We start from the raw sequence: 17,828 nt of genomic DNA on the forward strand, positions 1-17,828 counted from the left end.
TCTTTGAACATAAAATGACATTGAAAACTTATTTCCAGTCAGGATGTTTTTTCCTACATGCAGGTTTTTACTCAAATGAGCTCCAAGACGGTAGAGACCTTGTTTTGTCTGTACACAGCTTTGTGATTCATTCATAGAATAGGGCCTGGAATAAATGTTTTTTGAATGAATGAATAAATGAATGACTTCCCCTTCTGGAATGTTTTCTTTTCTGCCTATATAAACCTGCTATATTCTTTAGCCCCCTGTTGAAATCTCATCCTTCTGTGGAGGCTTCATTCATCTCAGTTTATATGAAGGCATCATTTTGCACTATTCAAGTGGCACCAAGCGCTACTATGGGTTAATTTTCCTGTGTGTAGAATGTGTCCTCCAAGTGGATTTGAAGCTTCACAAGGGCAGGGACTGAATTCTAAGCCTCTTGTGCCCTTTACGCCCTGTGCTCTCACCAAACAAGCGCTTGGTACCTACTGGAACGATGGGTGAAGATTGTCACATGGGTGGATGTGTCCATCTGCAGCTTTGGCTATCAGTGAATGAATTCTCGATGGATCAATATTGCCCCGTGGGGGCAAAAATAGGTTTGCAGGGATGTGATGACAAAAATCTTAGCTATTACTAGTTTGTGGCCCACTAAAGGTCAGTTCCACCCAACAAACCTTATTCCTTAGTATTGCATTTTATGTAGGGTGGGTGGGAATGGAAATCAGGAAACAAAGTAAAAAGATTCCACAGGGAGGAGAAAATGGAAACAAAATGTTTGAGAAATCCTGGTTTAGTACTATGGGAAGCTGGAACCCTGAAGGGAGATAGTTATGTGAGAATTGCATGATGAATGTAAGAAAGTAATTTATAGATAATTGAACTTAATGAGGAAACTCAAACTGGCCTTTCTCCTGCACCTCTGTAATCTCTGGGCCCGAGGTCTGTGCTCTCTCGGATTAGGTACTCACTCTGAGGAAAGCGGGGTGGGTTGTCATTGACATCTGAGAGGGTGATGTTGACTGTTGTGGTCCCAGCTAATCCTCCAAGCTGCCCTCCCATATCCTTGGCTTGGATAATCACTTCGTAGTATTCTTTGGCTTCTCTGTCCATGTTCATGAGCGCTGTCCTAATTATACCTGCAGGATAGAAATGACTTTGTTTTTAAAAATAAAGCCACAGGACCAGTTTTTAAAGATTGGTTTCTAGGTGTCTCCCTGGTGCACTGTTAATGCCTAGAAGTGAGGTGCAAGTCACCTGTGCTTTTAAATTTGAGGTAAGAAATCTCAACTTCAAAAATGGGCTGTACTGAAATCAGTGGTGAATGAAAACTTTTATTCCAGAAGGAAGAGCTCGGAGGGCTGGTTTCTTCTGGCAGCATTACTGAAAGTGAACAGGAGGTGGCAGCAGTGTTTCTCTTACAGATCTGGGAAGTTGCAGTCCAAGGCGATTTCTGACAGCGCTGTCTCAGCAAGGAAAACCAGGGTCTTTGGGTCCAGAAAACAAAGCCTCATATATCTACAAATCTGTGAATTTAGATAATTCTCCCTCAGTTTCTTCAGCCCCTAGAGCCCTTGTTGTGTGAATGGCTCTTCTTTAGGTAACTCATTCCTGCATTTTCTTGCCTCCCTACTACCTGTAAGCAGGGTTGGAATTCTAATTGGATTTTCCTGTTGTTACGTATTCATTCTGTTTTGTGATATTCTTCTGTTTACCTCTGTGCTTTACTGAATTCTGTGAGCTAGGACGTGAAAGATGCTCTGTGAGCTGTTTATTTTTACCATGCATAAGAGATGAACTTCCCCAGACAGCAAGCAGCAGATACGGTTTCACTTAAGAAGAGGGGCCTACACTACAATCCGTTGAAATGTGTTGTGATCCTGCCACGCCTGTACAGTAATGTTTTATCTCCCCTTTAACCCTTCAGCTTAAAAAAGTTGACTTCTATACACTCTCGGCAAAGATTAAAGACTTATTTACTACAGCTTTACATGACTCTTGGCTAGGTAGACCTTTTGCATGAAAATGGAAGGGATTGGGAATGATAATCCACCCCAGTTTACTCCTATAATGTATATATTGCATTATAGTAATAACATTCTCAAGTGGTATATGCAGCATTTTCCTTTTTAAGAGGCCCCCCCATGGGCACAGCAATAACTATCTGTTCATATATTTTTGACCTTAACACTACAGATGCCCCCGGGAGCTGTCAAAATAATGTAAGACTCTTCTTAGGATATAAAGGACACATTACCCTCTTCCTCCCTGTATTTTTCCTCCCGTGGGCACCCTTCATCTCTTCATTCTCCCCCTTGCCCTTAGAATTGTTAAAGTGACTGTTTTATAGAAGTCCCTAACTGCAGTCTTTTTTCCTTCCTCCTCCTAATTTACACTCCCTTACTACTTTTATGATACAGTTTTCTGAATGTCTGGTTTCCCTCAGGACTTCTGGGAAAAGATTCGATCAGGTTGCTAATAATAGAAATGTATTTTTTCTTTTTCAAATAAAGAGGTGACTTTGAGTGTTCACCATTAACTTTATTCTGTGGCTGTTTCTTTACTCAAGTTCCTTGTTAATTAGTCCTAGGTCCCATGTTTACCCTCATATAAAATGGAAGTAATAATACTTCCTATATCTTTTGCTAGTTTACAAGATTATTGGGAAGTTCAAATATGGCATCATTTATGAAAGTATTTAATAAGAGGGGAAGCTTGGCACAAGTATAAAATAATGACATCACAATAACTTTGCCAAGCTCAAACATATTAAATGAAGTCTTTCATACATCCAAACATAAATTCTGTAGCCAAAGCTCTTGGGTAAGACAGAAATAAATAAGCAAACAAAACACCAAACTTCTGTTTGTCATTTTCTGCCACATTGCTCCTCACCCATTCAGTTCTCTCTGATGTCCTCCCTGTGAGAGCTTCCCAGTCAGGACCTGCGTTTTGGGGACCACATCCCACATGGTCTTTCCTCCCTCATCAAAACCTGTCTACCCCAGCAACCATTCATTTTGGACTTCGCTGCTGAGTGCACAGTGGTTGGTTTAATAGAAAGAATATCAGACCACATGTCAAGAGACCTCTCTACACTAGATGAGCTTTAGTAGCTCTGTTTCCCAATTGCTTTATCTGTTAAGCAAATGGTGTCGGACTGGATGATTCCCCCAAGGCTCTTTCCAGTTTCACAATCAGTGCTTCTATTTCTCTAATGACCCAGATGAATGTGTCAATCCTCTTGGGTCTTCATGGGGTTATAAAAGACCTTAGTCCCCGGGAATAAATATAACCATAGGATTTTTTGAAGGCTAGTGGGGAGCTACTTTGTGTGTGTATGCCAAGGGGCTTTTTGCCTCTCCATTTAGACACTGCCCATTGTCTATGCATAGCTCTTATATTCTTCTGTTTACCTCTGTGCTTTACTAAATTCTGTGAGCTATATCTTTTGCTAGTTTACAAGATTATTGGGAAGTTCAATAATCAGGGCAGTGCTAGTTTGTTCTCTTAATCCTAAAGCTTATAGCAATCTTCTCTGGTTAATACGCTTCCTGGAGAGTCCTTGAAAAGGAGAGTTGGGTCTGTCATAGCAGTAGTTATAAATTATCAGGGAATAAACACCACTGACTCGACCCTTGCATCAGATACCTGTTTTAGAGTCCACAGAAAAATATGGCTGGCCCTGAAGAATGCTGTACACCACCCGGGCACTGTTGCCGTAGGTCGGGTCATCTGCATCCGTGGCTGTCACTTGGATGACAGAGGTACCTGGGGAAGAGAAGTAGAAACCTGTTCAAGTGTAATAACTAAAGGCTGGATGCAATCCTGAACAGTCCATCTTAATGCATTTGCAAATGTGTTTGCTTCATTGGGAGAGTCCCCTTTCTTGGTCAAGCTTCCGTAACTCTTACCTTGTACCTGTTTAGTAGGGATGACAGTTATTTGTGCTTTAAATTCTGAATGACTGGTAAGAACACAGCCTTTGGGCTCTTCATTGCTTTTTTTTTTTTTTTTTAGATGGAGTCTTACTCTGTCACCAGGCTGGAGTGCAGTGGCGCACAATCTCAGCTCACTAAAATCTCTACCTCATGGGTTCAAGTGATTCCCCCACCTCAGCCTCCTGAGTAGCTGGGACTACAGGTGCGCACCACCACACCAGGCTAATTTTTTGGTATTTTAGTAGAGACAGGTTATTTAGTAGAGATGAGGTTTCACCATTTTGGCCAGGGTCTCCTGACCTTGTGATCCACCTGCCTCAGCCTCCCAAAGTTTTGGGATTACAGGCGTGAGCCGCCGTGCCCAGCCCTATTGCTCTTTTGATAATAACAAAACATTTCTCCCTTATGAAACAAATATTATTCAAGCATTTATTGATTTATCTGTCTAGCTAATATTTTGTTTTTAAAGAATCAGAACTAAAAAACAATAATAGGCTTATTATTATTGTTACTTGCTCTGTTTGATTCCAGTGTTTAAGTAGCTTCCTGCCAGCCACAGGGCTTGGTCATCATTTTTGGTTGCTTTATAATTTGTGAGCTGCTCCTGTCATGCTCTCCTGTTCTGAGTCTGTGTGTACCTGCATGTGTGTGTGTGCATGTGCATGCGTGTATGTGTATAGGAGGTGCTGTTTGTGAAAATCAATGAGTCACCACCTTACCCACTGGGGACATTTCTGGCACAGTGGCGACATAAGGTCCATCCAGGAACTTGGGCTCGTTGTCATTGATGTCTTGAATTTTGATGATGAACTCTGACTCTGGCTCCATGGGCCTGCCCGTCCGCCTGTCTAGGGCTTGAGCCCTTAAAGTATACTGGGCTCTTTCCTCTCGATCGAGTCTCTGAATGGCATGGATGTCTCCTGTGGTGTCGTCGATGGTAAACACGATGCCAGCACCTTCTCCCGAGAGGATGTATTTGATGGATCCATCTCCCCTGTCCATATCTGAATGAAGCTGGGAGAGGAAAGCATCTGATTCTCATCATGGATGTCAATAGGTGTCAGAAAACACATTGATTTTCAGTTTGTTACAAACTTATAACCTCCCTTTACATAAGGAGATTTTTTTTTAACTCAAATGTTTAATAAGTCTGTCTACAAAGAACCAGTATGCATTGGACACGACTATGTCAAGAAGTAGATACAGGTTGATGAATAAGTAAAATTTTCCATGACACATTCTGTATCCTGAACTTACTATTATTTAAACAAAATTATTCTCCCTGATAAGTACAGGAAACAGGAACTCTGGAAAATGAAGATCCCCAATGTTAGAATAAGAACAAGTTTCATAAGGAGGAATCCTACCTTTCCATTTAAGAAAAATAAAAGTAAAATAAAATGGATAAGCCTAAACATGTTAAAATGAAGAAATTGCCATAATTTTTGTAGTATCAAACAGTTTTATGACAATTCAAGTTGGCTGATAAGCTGATGGAAGTAGTTTATAAAAAGGTTAAGGGCACTGCAGTGGGAATAGTGAATGACCTCTGTGAATTCTTTCTCACATTCTGTGATCCTAGTTCTGTAGTTTCATTCAGTAGGACTGGGCTTGTGTTTCAGGCGTCAAATGGAATTTAACTGCTGGTTGTGATTCTTTACATCAGTATGTGTCTCCTTTAGATGGGACTGGTTCTTGGGTTCATAACTGAGTCACTTAAGTCTATATGTGGATGGTTGAGTTAGGGACATGCTTTTATCTGACCATGCAGCTATATTCCCTCTCAGAATCCTTTTTTTTTTTTTTTGAGACAGAGTCTCGTTCCATCGCCCAGGCTGGAGTGCAGTGGCATGATTTTGGCTCACTGCAACCTCCACCTCCCGGGTTCAAATGATTCTCCTGCCTCAGGCTCCCAAATAGCTGGGATTACAGGCATGCACCACCATGCCTGGCTAGTTTTTACATTTTTAGTATAGAGGGGGTTTCGCCACATTGGTCAGGCTGGTCTCAAGCTCCTGACCTCAGGTGATCTGCTACCCACCTTGGCCTCCCAAAGTGCTGGGATTATAGGTGTGAGCCACTGCACCCAGCCAGAATACTTTTAATAACTCTCAAAAGGAGTCCAGGAGTACTATATTTTTAAAATCTCAGGCCTATAAACATATTTCTGCATCTATAATATCTACTTAATTGCAGATAGTATGTATAGGTGGCAAGAACCCTGTAATTTTGAGTAACCCTATAGGTAACGGTCTCTTTCTAAAGGTGGTAACAAAACAGTTAAATGTAGTCAGCCACTCCGTTGTTGCCTGGGTTGTTAGCACTTTGCATAGTCCAGGGTGAAGTTCATGAGATTAGTTCATAAAACAGCCAGCATTAGGCCTGGGGCAGGGAGGCCAGTGTATCTGGCCTGAACACTGTCTAGGCCAGTTATAAATTCAGGGCCCTTGATGAGTTATTTTTATGTTTATAACCATTAATTTCCTTATAAATGTGAGGACAACACTAATACTTATTCTGGAGGGTCACTGGGATCATTAGAGATTAATGCACTGGAGACACCCAGCACAGTACTTTTCCCATCATAGGAAGGCCATAAATGGGGCCAGCCATGATACACGTGAATGGAGAAAAGGGTATTAGCACACTCAGCTCTTCTCTGCTCCCTACAGACCTCCAGGAGGGTGGCAGAGAGGAAAAACAACCTTTTGGCTTTTTTGTTATGCACAGTCTCCTGGTAAAAGCTGCAGAAGGCTGCCTGAAGCATGGCTAAGACAGTGTTACTCTGAGGATTAAACGGCATAAACACCAATAAAACACCTGCAAATGCATCCACAACAGCCTCCGACAGGGATGGGTTTGGAGGCTGTGGCTGGCTTTGAGCTGAACTCAGATTGACTCACGGCCAAATCATGCAGGCAACGGTTTTGCTGCCTGGAGGAACTCAGCTGTGTCTTATCTAGAAAAGGGAACTAAGGGAATAAAACTGACCGAAAAAATAGTTGTGGACTTTTTTCTACTTATTTTATTTAGAATATGAAGTTCTCACATTTCCTCATTTTGTATACAGTATTTTCTTTTTTCTTTCTTTTTTTTTTTTTTCCAATCCAAATCTTCTGTTTATGCAGTTATAAACAGTAGAGGTGCCCAACTCTTGTGTAGAATAGAAAGCCATTTCATTTGGACCTGGGTACAAATAAATGAAAATCTATTCCATTGGGAACTGTGTTCTCAGGCAGAGGAACAGAAGTGTGGGCAGAACAAGGATTTCAGAAGGTGTTTTAAATTTAAAAAATGTATACGTATGCATATAGGTGTATGTTTACATATACAACAGTGTATGTATGTAATTTTATGGCATGGTGGCATAGGACTTTTAATAAAATTGGTTTAATTTAGGGCACTGCTGATTATGTAGGGAAGGAAAAATAGAAGCTGACTGAGGGCCACCCCAGGACTGTTTTGAGGTGCTCTATGTATCAAATAAAACCTTTTGTTCCGTGATCCTTGAAATACTCAGCACACCTGTGATCCCAGCAGGCGGCAGGTAAGCCTGCTTTAAGCATTTTAAGAAAGGACAGCAGCAGAGCTCACGGCAGGGCGCCCCTGACTCCTAGGAGCTGGCTGGTGCCACGTGGAGTCTGGGCTGCGGCTCGGGTGTGAGGCCTTCACTTTCCGTGTGACCTTCATCTTGTTGTGGCCTGATGTCTTGTAAGTGTGTAATGAAACTGTTTTGGAAGAAGGGTCGCGGGGAGGGCGAAAGTTCCGTGTGGATGGTGCTAGCCCTGGAGCGGCCGGCAGCGGTGGCTCAAGCCTGTAATCCCAGCACTTTGGGAGGCCGAGGTGGGCGGATCACGAGGTCAGGAGATCGAGACCATCCTGGCTAACAAGGTGAAACCCTGTCTGTACTAAAAATACAAAAAAATTACCCAGGCATGGTGGCGGGTGCCTGTAGTCCCAGCTACTCGGGAGGCTGAGGCAGCAGAATGACGTGAACCTGGGAGGCGGAGCTTGCAGTGAGCAGAGATCCCGCCACTGCACTCCAGCCCGGGCGACAGAGTGAGACTCCGTTTCAGAAAAAAAAAAAACGAGTTAGGAGCACCTTTCCAGGAGGTTTGGAGCGCCGGTCTGCACGTGCAAGTGTGCACATGAGCAGGGCAGGAGAGGGAGAGGAAGGGAGGAGGGGAGAGGGAAGAAGGCGGGGGAAGGGAAAAGGAGGAGGGAGGGGGTAGAGAACACCCCCAGGGAAGCAGGAAGCTCTCCACTTTGAAGCATGTCAGGATCTGCTTACACAGAGGTGGTTTCTGAGGCCCATAGGCCTATCAGTTCGAGGTCTAGTCAGGGAACAAAACTCAACACCTGGTTTCAGCAGGGAGCATTTGGAGTGAGGACTGAAAAGCCAAAAGGAAGCCCCGAGGCATCAGAGAGAGAGAGAGCGCAACTCCAGGAAAAACAGCCAGTGCCCCTCTGGCTGGGGCAACACAGGACAGAGGCGGGGATTCTGGGATCGGCAGGTTTGGAGGGGAGCCCCTTGAGGCTGGGGCTGAGACCCCTGAGGAAGGAGGGCTGCCCCCTGGGCTGGGGCCTCAGGAGCTTGGAGGAGGTGTCCCTGTTCCCTGGGATTCACACCTCTTAGAAGTAGGTGTGATGAGGAGGAGCAAGGCACTCTTCCCTCCTCCTGCCTCCTGGGCTCCCTCTAGTACCTTCTACAGGCAGGCAGACTACCTGGGAGAGGAGCTGGTTGGAAGAGGAGAAATTATGGCTTGGAGAGTTTCAGCCCCAGTACCCAAAGCAGAGTGTGGAAAGGTGAGCATGGGTCTGAGAGACACCAGCCTAATAACCCATGCAGCAGTGCACATTTAATATTCCGCTTTACCAGCCATAGAATACACATTTGGTTTCAAAAATTGCAAAGAACAGACATTAACAGCTTTTCTCCAAGTCACTCAGCAAATCGGCAGTGTAATAAAAATGTGTTTTATGTTTATCCATATTTAATTCAACTAACACTGACTGTGTACCAGCTATTTGGAGGAAGGTAAGAAGCTTCCGAGCAGAGTCAGCAGCACAGTTACGTACATCTTGGGAAAATATTTTAGGCAGAATAAGACAAGTGAATGTCTCATTTATCCTAACCATTCTTTAGTCTTTAAGATCTTCAGCCAAAGGAGTAGTGAGTGATGGGAAGTACAAGCAGGTTCTGAAGAATCTTAGCTGATTTAGGATTTCGAAAACAAGAATGATGTTCACTCTTTTTGTCATCTTTCAGAGTGCCTTGAATAGTTTCGAGAATGCAGTAAGTGCTTACAATTTGTGGTCAGGCAGCTTCCATGTAGTTGTTAACCTCGGCATGATTTGGACCCACAAATTCGTGCACAAGCACAAGCTCTCAGCATCCCTCTCTTTGCATATGCCAATATAATCTAGCTTTAACTCGACACCGCCTTGTCCCTGGAAAGCCCAGTGTGGATTTTGTAAGGCCATACCAATTACAGCTGGTAATTGTTGCCATACTCCTTTCTGAAATAAGCAAATAACTCCGGCAAGCTCTCTAAACAGACATCTTCCGGAGCTCAAGGTGACGAGCAGAATGCCCCTGGGTAAAGAGAATGAAAGGGGATGAATTCCCTTTCAAAAGAAAGTAAAGGGGAAAAGTGTCTGGGTAAGTAAATATATGATTATCTTCTTCATGTAGAGGTAACACATGCAGGGTAAAAATCTTCGCTTGGTTGCTGGTGTGAGGATTGGGTCAGATGACTGTTGAGATGAATGGGTGTCTTGTATCTTGGTTGAGGTTATTTGGAAAGGGCAAGCACTAATTGTGAGTACTCAAGGGTGCTACACAGCTAAGAACTACCCAGCGTCAGAGATAAAGGGTTCAGGAAGCAGCCTGGCTCAGATTCCTGATCCCTCCTAAACACCACTGACTCCTGTGTGTATCCTCTGGGCTTAGTCTAAAGCCACTGGCCACAGACAAGGCAATGTAAAGGAAAGCCGGTGCTTTGGGGTAGGAGCAATGTATATTTCAGCCCGGGCTTTCCCTGCTACCTTTGGTGTAACTTTGGGCAATGAACATGAATAACCGCTCTGAGCCCAGTTCCCTGTGTTATACTCACCTCACAGCATTGTTATGATGATTAAATGATCTGCTTTGATGTGAATGTGACCGACACATAGTACTGTGGTAGTCCAATAAAACGTTAGCTACCTTTTTCTTCTGCACTCTTTGTGGCCAGTTCTGTGCCAAGTACTCAGCGTCAGGGACATGTGGACAAAGTTGGGGAGTGGCGTCTCAATTTCTACCCTTGGGAGGAGGCAGTAGAGCCCTAAATTGTATGTGCACATAAGTAATTACTGAAAATTGCTGAATACAAACATACTCTTTTCTTGAACTTAGCAGTGACCATGTATGTTTATTTGGAAGAAATGTTATATAGCTATGGAGAAGCTAGAAGTCTTTGGAATTCTGAGTAGATGCAAGATGTGTTCATGATAGAATTGTCTGATTTTAAGCTAAAACTTTGAGAATTTGAATGTGGCCTGATGAGCGGAAGTCAGGGCCTGCGCTGGGCAGGGCAGCAGCGTGGGCACGTGTGGGGTCAGGGACAAACGTGGTATGTGTGGCAGAACCAGTTAAGGAGGTCCAGCTTGATTGGGATGAGGACCTGATTTGAGAAATTGTGTGAGAGGGCTGAGTGAGGTAGGAGGAAGTCCTTGAACTGTATGCTAGGAGCTCTGATAGCATTCAAGAGCTACAGTGCTTTCTTAATCAGAGGAGCAACATGATGGAAAGGGTGCTTCAGGGAGAGGAATGTGCTGAGCACCCTGGAGGAGGGATGGGAAGACAGGCAGCACCGGCTTAGTTAATCTAATCAGGAAGAACAAAGGATCATGGTCATGACAGAGCCTAGAGAGGAGGAGATGCGTCCGAGAGAAACTGGCAGGAAAATATTGGCAGGTATGGGGACCGATTGCATGTGAAGGATAAAGGAGATAAAGAAAGGAGAAGTCAACAAAAACTCACGGGTTTTGAGGCCAAGGGATTTAAAGCTGCATTAGGTATTACAGAACGTTGAGTTCCCAAAATGAACTCCTTAAACTACTGTTACTGTTATCACTATTAATACTATAGCTACTATAGTACTATTTACTACTACAGGTTAAGGATAATTAAAATTTTACTCTGGATTGAGTACTGTGCAAAGTGCTTTACATGCATTAGCTTATTTAATCCTTACTACCCAGTGAGACCTTCATTTATTAAATATCATCTTGAGCACCTTCTACAAGATAAATGCTGTGTTAGGTCTTGTGGATAAAACGGGAGCAATGTTCTTGCTTTCACTGAGCTTCTAGTTTTAATCAGAGGCTTCAGAAAATAAACATGTAAATAAAAAAACAAATCAAGTATGGTGGTTGTGATTAGGGCTGTGAAAGAGAGTCTAACAGAGGGGCTTGCCTTAGAGAGTGGTCAAGGAAGGCATGAGAGAAGCCAGCGGAAGGGCATTTCATTATGGGGGAGCAATAAAGGCAGTGCTTGCCAGGTTGCAGGAAATGCCGAAGGTCATACTCCTGCAACACGAGAATGCGGGAGAGAGTAGCATGGGCCGTGGGTGGGTGCCAGGAGGCAGGCTGATCCAGAAAGGAGTGGTCTTGTAAGCTGTGGAGAGGTGTCTGGAGGATTCAACGCACAGTGGAAAAACGTTGGAGAGACATAAGTAGAGGAGTGATATGATCTGACTTAAATTTTAAACAGACCATGGTGGAGAACAGATTGGAGGGAGGTGCAGGTGGACATGAGGAGACTGGTTGGGAGGCTAGGTATTTGCCCAGGTGACAGATGATAGTGGAGGCAGGGATAAGAGAAATGCAAGATTTGGGGTTGATTCTGGCATAGGACTAGCAGAATTTTCAGAGGGAGAGAATGTGCGGGCAGGGAAAAGGGAGGAATGATCCCTGGGTCTCTGGTTTTAGGAACTAGGTGATGGATGGGTGATGGGGCAGACTATGTTTAGGAGAAAAAAAGAAGAGTTTCTTACTGGACACACTGCACTGGAAAGGCCTATGAGTAAAAAATGTGGAGATGTCACATATGCAGTAGGATTTATAACCCGAAGTGGTCTAAGCCAGAGATAGAAGTTTTGCATTCACTGGCATAGACATGGCATTCAAAACTGCAGAGGTGGCGAGTTCTCCCAGGGAATGAGTGCGTGGAGAAGAGGCTGGGGCAAAGCTGGCAAGCCCACCAACAATTGGGGTCAGGTGGAAGGAGAGGACCCACAAACACGGCTGAGACAAAAGAAGGAAAAACGAGATTGTGAAGGTCATGGCACAGAGAGGACAATGAGTCAAGGGGAGACAGGTCATCAGTGTCTGAGGTTGTGACTGGGAGGTGTCATAGAATGAAGCCATTGGATTGGGCAGTAGGGAGGTCTCGAGAATCAGTGAAAACACAGCTTTAGGTCAGTGGTGGGGACTGAAGCCATATACCTGGGTTAAGAAGTAAGTGGACACTGGGGAAAGAGCTTGGGTAGACAATACTTGAGAAGGAGTAGTTCTCTCATCCTCGTCATTCAAATTTGAGGAAGCCGAGGTGAGCAGGGCTTGGTGACCTGTCCAAAGTCACTCTAGAAATAATTGCAGGACTGGGCTTTGAACCCACCTGTGTTTGAATCTGAAACCCATGCTCCCAGCCTCTATGCTAAACAAGTGTTTAAGTTACCATTTGAATGGATTATTTATTTTCTAATTAGTTCCTTGTCTCCCATTCTCTCTCACTTGGTTGCTTTCACAAAATAGTGTGTAATTAACACCCCAATAAAGTAAACACAGGAAAAATTCAGGATTAAAGATGAAATAATGATAGATTAAATCAAGAGAATTCAAATATAACATTTATAAATATATTTATTGTCTCCAGCTATCCTAAAGCACATGCTAAGATCTTCTGAAATGAAAAATGTTTTATTTTTACTTTTTTCATTAAATTTGCACCTCAGGCAATACCTCTGGAAATGCTCTGAAAAAACCCCACAAAAACACAAAGCAAAAAACCCTGTACTCTTCTTGCATTTCCACATTTCCCTCTTCCCCATTCTGTCATTCCCAGACAGCAGCTGCTGCCTCTTTTAGGACTTGAATAGCTCTTGCAGGGTCTGAGCCTTTTCTTCCAAATCCCAGTTCTCAGTTTTTACCATTCATAACAGAGACATGGACAAGGAAATAAATCTTTCCTTTCTGACTGGTATCTGACAAAGCGGAAGTTATATTTTAGCTAGGTGTCAAGTAATGTACCACTTGTTCCAGTTTCTCTCAGGCCTCAGATACAGGCTAGGTGAACTTTCATATTCAATTCATATTCGATTTCAATATCCAATACCCGGGTCATTTCTACTTGGCATTTCTTACCTTGCCGACATACAAAGGGTCGGTCCCAGTGTACTCTTCCAGAACGAAAAACTGGTTCCAAACCCAGCTCCTTTTAGTCCGCTGATGTGACTGTGGCTTGTCTGACAGGAGTGCTTCTAATTCACCTTGTGGTGTTGGGGTACCCGAGAGAACGGTGGTCGTAAGGTCCATCAGTCCCCAGAAGTACAAGGACATGCCAAGTCCAAGCCAGTTCTTTGCATTGCTCATTCTACCAGAAGTCCACATGGGATTGCCAGGTTTTCAGAAAGTGGAGGAGAATTATGAGCAACTGGAACTTGAGTACTTTCCAAATTTAAAAAAACACACAGTTTTTATCGGACACTTACGCTTCCCAAATGAGATCCCGCTTCAAGTCAATCTGCTTGAAGTTGACTTCCTGTCAAGTTAAGGAAAACACAGTGTGATGATGTCAAATTCTTTCCTGCAGGCGGGTTGCAGGTTTTCAAGAAATGTCAGTAAATATTCAGCTTTCTACTCAATGAGTTAAAAAATCATAACAGGTTATTGCTTTAGAAATGTGTGAGTAATAAATACTATTTTGATAATAAGACAACACATCTTGCTATAATCAATCCCAAACCTTTGGATATAGATTTGGTGGGAATAAAACTGAGAAATAAATTTCTTCTCACTAGTAACTTAGCTGGAGGGTTATGCTGTATTATTGATTGATTTGAATTAATAGTGTGCTTTTTGAAATATTTATGATCAGACAGCCTCTTAAACTCTTAAAAGCAGCATTCATTTACCAAATTTAGAGCTAATAACTAATATTTCCATTAGCCCAACTGCTTTTTTTTGCTTATTAAAAAAAAAGGATAATCCAACTACCTTTTTTTTTTTTTTTTTTTTGTCACCCACAATGATCTTGTGCCTATGCTGTTATTGATAATGCTAGGAATCTTGGACTTCATTTATAAGCAGCCATGGATCACTTCTCAGTTTAATCATTTTCTGAGCTCATAGTGGATTTCAAGTTTCACACTCTGCTGCTTTGGCTCTGAAGCACTGATAGGGGCTGCTAATGTGACCTTTCTAGGATTTAAATAGTCAGTTAATCATTATATCCTTCACAACAGACTTTAAAGTGCTATTAGTCTCATGCCTATGGGAGCAAGCTAAGAGAATGTAGTCAACAAATTTCCTTTCTTGACCTGAAGGACTCATTTAGGCAAAGGGACTTTTACCCTGGGGACATATCTTTCTCAGTCAAACTTTTGTTGCTATGCAGTCACATTTAGCTCGTGACCTCACTCCTGGGCCTTGGCCTCATCTATCTTTTCTTCCCTTACTTGGCTTGGTTTAATGAGATGGCATAACGCTCAAGTCAACCTGTCAAAACAACCAAAATGTCTTCTGTTGGTTTAATATTTTCACTGTTAATTTGAAGAACTGCTGTCATCTGAGAACAAATGTGTGTATTTGGAGATTGCAGCTCTATGCAACTAAATAACACTTCATTTCTACAAGTGGTTTGAAGTGAATGCATTGATGCTAACTCAGTTACTACCTTCCACCTGTCGTCATCAGAACCGGTTTCAGCTTCCTCTCAAATACTCATGATTGAAATTTTAAAATATTTTATAATTAGTTAATACAATATGCCATTTCATTTCTGTATAAGAAATCACTCTAATGAGAAATGATAAGGAGAAAGTAGCTGAGGAGACCATAGAATTTTTGTAACAGAATGGGAGGCTGTGCCTCTTACGAGCTCCAGCTCTGAAGGCAGATTGATTGTTAAGAAAAAGCAAGCCAGGTGCCCCTTGTTGAGGGCAATGTGTTTGCTAATAAAGAACAATGGTGCTGCTAGCAGGTGAGTTACCAAATATTCGCTGTTTTCTCTCTCTTTGGATGGTGGACATCTTCCCTTGGGAACAGAGAAACCCGGTTCATGTTTCTCTGATCCCTGTCTACAGGGAGATGTTCTGGAAGAAGGAACTTAACCCAGGAAATGAATTGATGAGAAAGATTAGTGAGAAATAGCTGTGCTGTTTTAGAGACCTAGAAGGCAGACTAAAGGACATTGCCAAAAACAAAAAGCCACTGCCAGAATACTGTGATTAGTAAACCATAAAAGCAACATTCTGTATATTGTAAGACACAACATATCTATAATTCCTCAAAGTGCATTAGACTTAAGAGGCAGTTTGGTTACTGGTTCTATCTTCATTACCTCTGACTTATTTACTTGTATGAATTTCAGTTTCCTCATCTATTAAGCAGGGACAATAATACTTCCACTTACCTCACTGGACCATCACAAGAATCTGATGGGATCATGCAGGCAAAAGTGCCCTGTAAATGACGAAGGTACCAACCGACATTTGAACAGTCAGATCAGGTGCGTAGGTCATATGTAAAAATCATGTAGCTAAGCCAGAAGTATCTATTTTATGGGCACCTTTGGGGCCAGAATTCTAAAAGGGCTTATAATGTATATCTGTTATTTTTCAGATCTCTACATCTGTGTTAAGTACCATCTAGTACCAGATTCTGGCTCAGTCTAATTCTGTAATAACCAAACACTGGCGTTCCATCTGAGGAGATTTAATGAAGGGCTAGCTATTAGAAAACTCTTCAACGGTAGAGAAAGTTATTTTGTGGATTGCGTTGATTAAAGCTAGAACTCACTCTGTCTCTCTCTCTATGTGTGTGTATGTGTGTGTGTGTGTGTTCCCTTTAATATCTTTGTTTCTTACCTATATTTTGCCTAAGCACACATGTCTGTTATTTTCTCTGGCTAGTTGTAGCAACTTGCTTTGAATCTAAGAGTGACTGTGCATGCATGTGTGGTACGTGCAGATGTCTCCTTTCCTGTTTCCACTGGCTATATTTTATGTACAAAATGAGATTTGAGGAATTTTAAGTAGTGTCTTTTATATTTCCGATTTCTAACAAACTAGGCATGTGTTCCTGCCAATTAAAACCCTCTGTCCCCCTACCTGAGGCATGATCTGAAGAACTCAAGGAGAAAAGCTTTCTTTGAAGTCTGTGATGAATATTTTCTAGGCGGTCAGGTTGCCTCTGTTTTCATCTCCCTCTCTTTTCTACTTTGGCCTCCTACACAGTAGTGCAAATTCTTATTTTCCTCCCCTCCACTGAACACGTACAAAGGTGGCTGTGGGATCTTGTCTTGGGAACCCTTGGTGATTCTGTGAAAGCCGATGGTACCTTTACACACCCAAAGTCACAAAGACCACAGCGTCATACCAACTCTTTCTGTCTTACATGACTTGATAGCAACAGTTGATGCAAAGCACTTTATTTTTTATTTTATTTTTTTTTGAGACGGAGTCTCGCTCTGTCGCCCGGGCTGGAGTGCAGTGGCCAGATCTCAGCTCATTGCAAGCTCCACCTCCCGGGTTCACGCCATTCTCCTGCCTCAGCCTCCCGAGTAGCTGGGACTACAGGCGCCCTCCACCTCGCCCGGCTAGTTTTTTGTATTTTTTAGTAGAGATGGGGTTTCACTGTATTAGCCAGGATGGTCTCGATCTCCTGACCTCGTGATCCGCCTGTCTCAGCCTCCCAAAGTGCTGGGATTACAGGCTTGAGCCACCGCGCCCGGCCAAAGCACTTTATTTCTGCTTCCTCAGGGATGAATGCATGAAAAAGACTCCCTGCCTAACTTTCTAGAAGGTAAAAGCTGGGTTATATAATAGTTGCATTGTTCTTTTCACAATTAGAGGTGTTTTTTACAAAACAGTTCTATCAGAGATACTTCTCAGTTTGCATTTATTTTAAGTGAGGTGGTTCTCATATTCATGTTTTTTCCCTACAGGATATGAATAGCAATAATGTGTTTGGGGTGGGCTAATTGCTGTTGTTCTTATAAAAGAAGATACTGATACATGTGTATTTGTATATATAGATGCGCTTTGGAAGACTACATATGCCACATGAAGAATACATTAGTGGAAATTGACTTCTGTGTTAAATGAGTCTTTTAAAAGTTTCCCCCTCATCCTCCCTAAAGAGAGAAAACAGCTTGGTAATGAACACAGTAGGAAGAATTTAAAGTTGTACATAAAGTGTGCTCTCAGTTAATTGTTTATTTTGTTACTTAAATTCGTTGTGATATTTAAAATGTAGTGGGGAGGGATGGTTACTGCTTTTTCCTGGAAATGAACTGGGCTTTTATGATCTTGCTCTGATTTCTTTCCTCATTATTCCAGTTTTCCTGAGCTTTTCATGGTTAGTGCAAGTACTACTTAGCAAAGCTCAAATGACATCTCTATAGAAGCAGTCAATCGACTCTATTTGTGACTCCATATAAGAAGACGGGGTGTTTTAATGTTCTGATTTGGCCTGATGGCTTTAAGAGAGGTAAATGCAGACAGTAGTGTCATGGTTTTAAGAGCTAGACTTCTTAAACTATTTTTACTTATAGAAAGAGCCTCAAAAATGCACTTAAAAGAAAAGAGAGACTTTGTGGAGATCTTAGATAGTACAGTGAAACATGACAGTGTACTGTAA

General features: G+C 42.5%; 1 protein-coding gene across 2 annotated transcripts in view; it reads right to left on the reverse strand.

Annotated features, from left to right (window-relative positions):
• The window catches only part of CDH20 (cadherin 20), a 166,372-nt gene that overhangs the window by 48,405 nt on the left and 100,139 nt on the right, over nt 1-17,828 (reverse strand). For both annotated transcript variants that reach the window (XM_031934548.1, XM_031934549.1), the window contains exons 2-5: nt 13,332-13,728; nt 4,643-4,937; nt 3,634-3,753; nt 954-1,121 (exon numbers count right to left, since the gene is read on the reverse strand). In XM_031934548.1, the coding sequence (XP_031790408.1) occupies nt 954-1,121; nt 3,634-3,753; nt 4,643-4,937; nt 13,332-13,577 (829 nt within the window). In that variant the 5' untranslated portion in view covers nt 13,578-13,728. The remainder of the gene's footprint in view (nt 1-953; nt 1,122-3,633; nt 3,754-4,642; nt 4,938-13,331; nt 13,729-17,828) is intronic.

This window comes from Piliocolobus tephrosceles, chromosome 18 (genome assembly GCF_002776525.5).
Source record: "Piliocolobus tephrosceles isolate RC106 chromosome 18, ASM277652v3, whole genome shotgun sequence".
NCBI lineage: Eukaryota > Metazoa > Chordata > Mammalia > Primates > Cercopithecidae > Piliocolobus > Piliocolobus tephrosceles.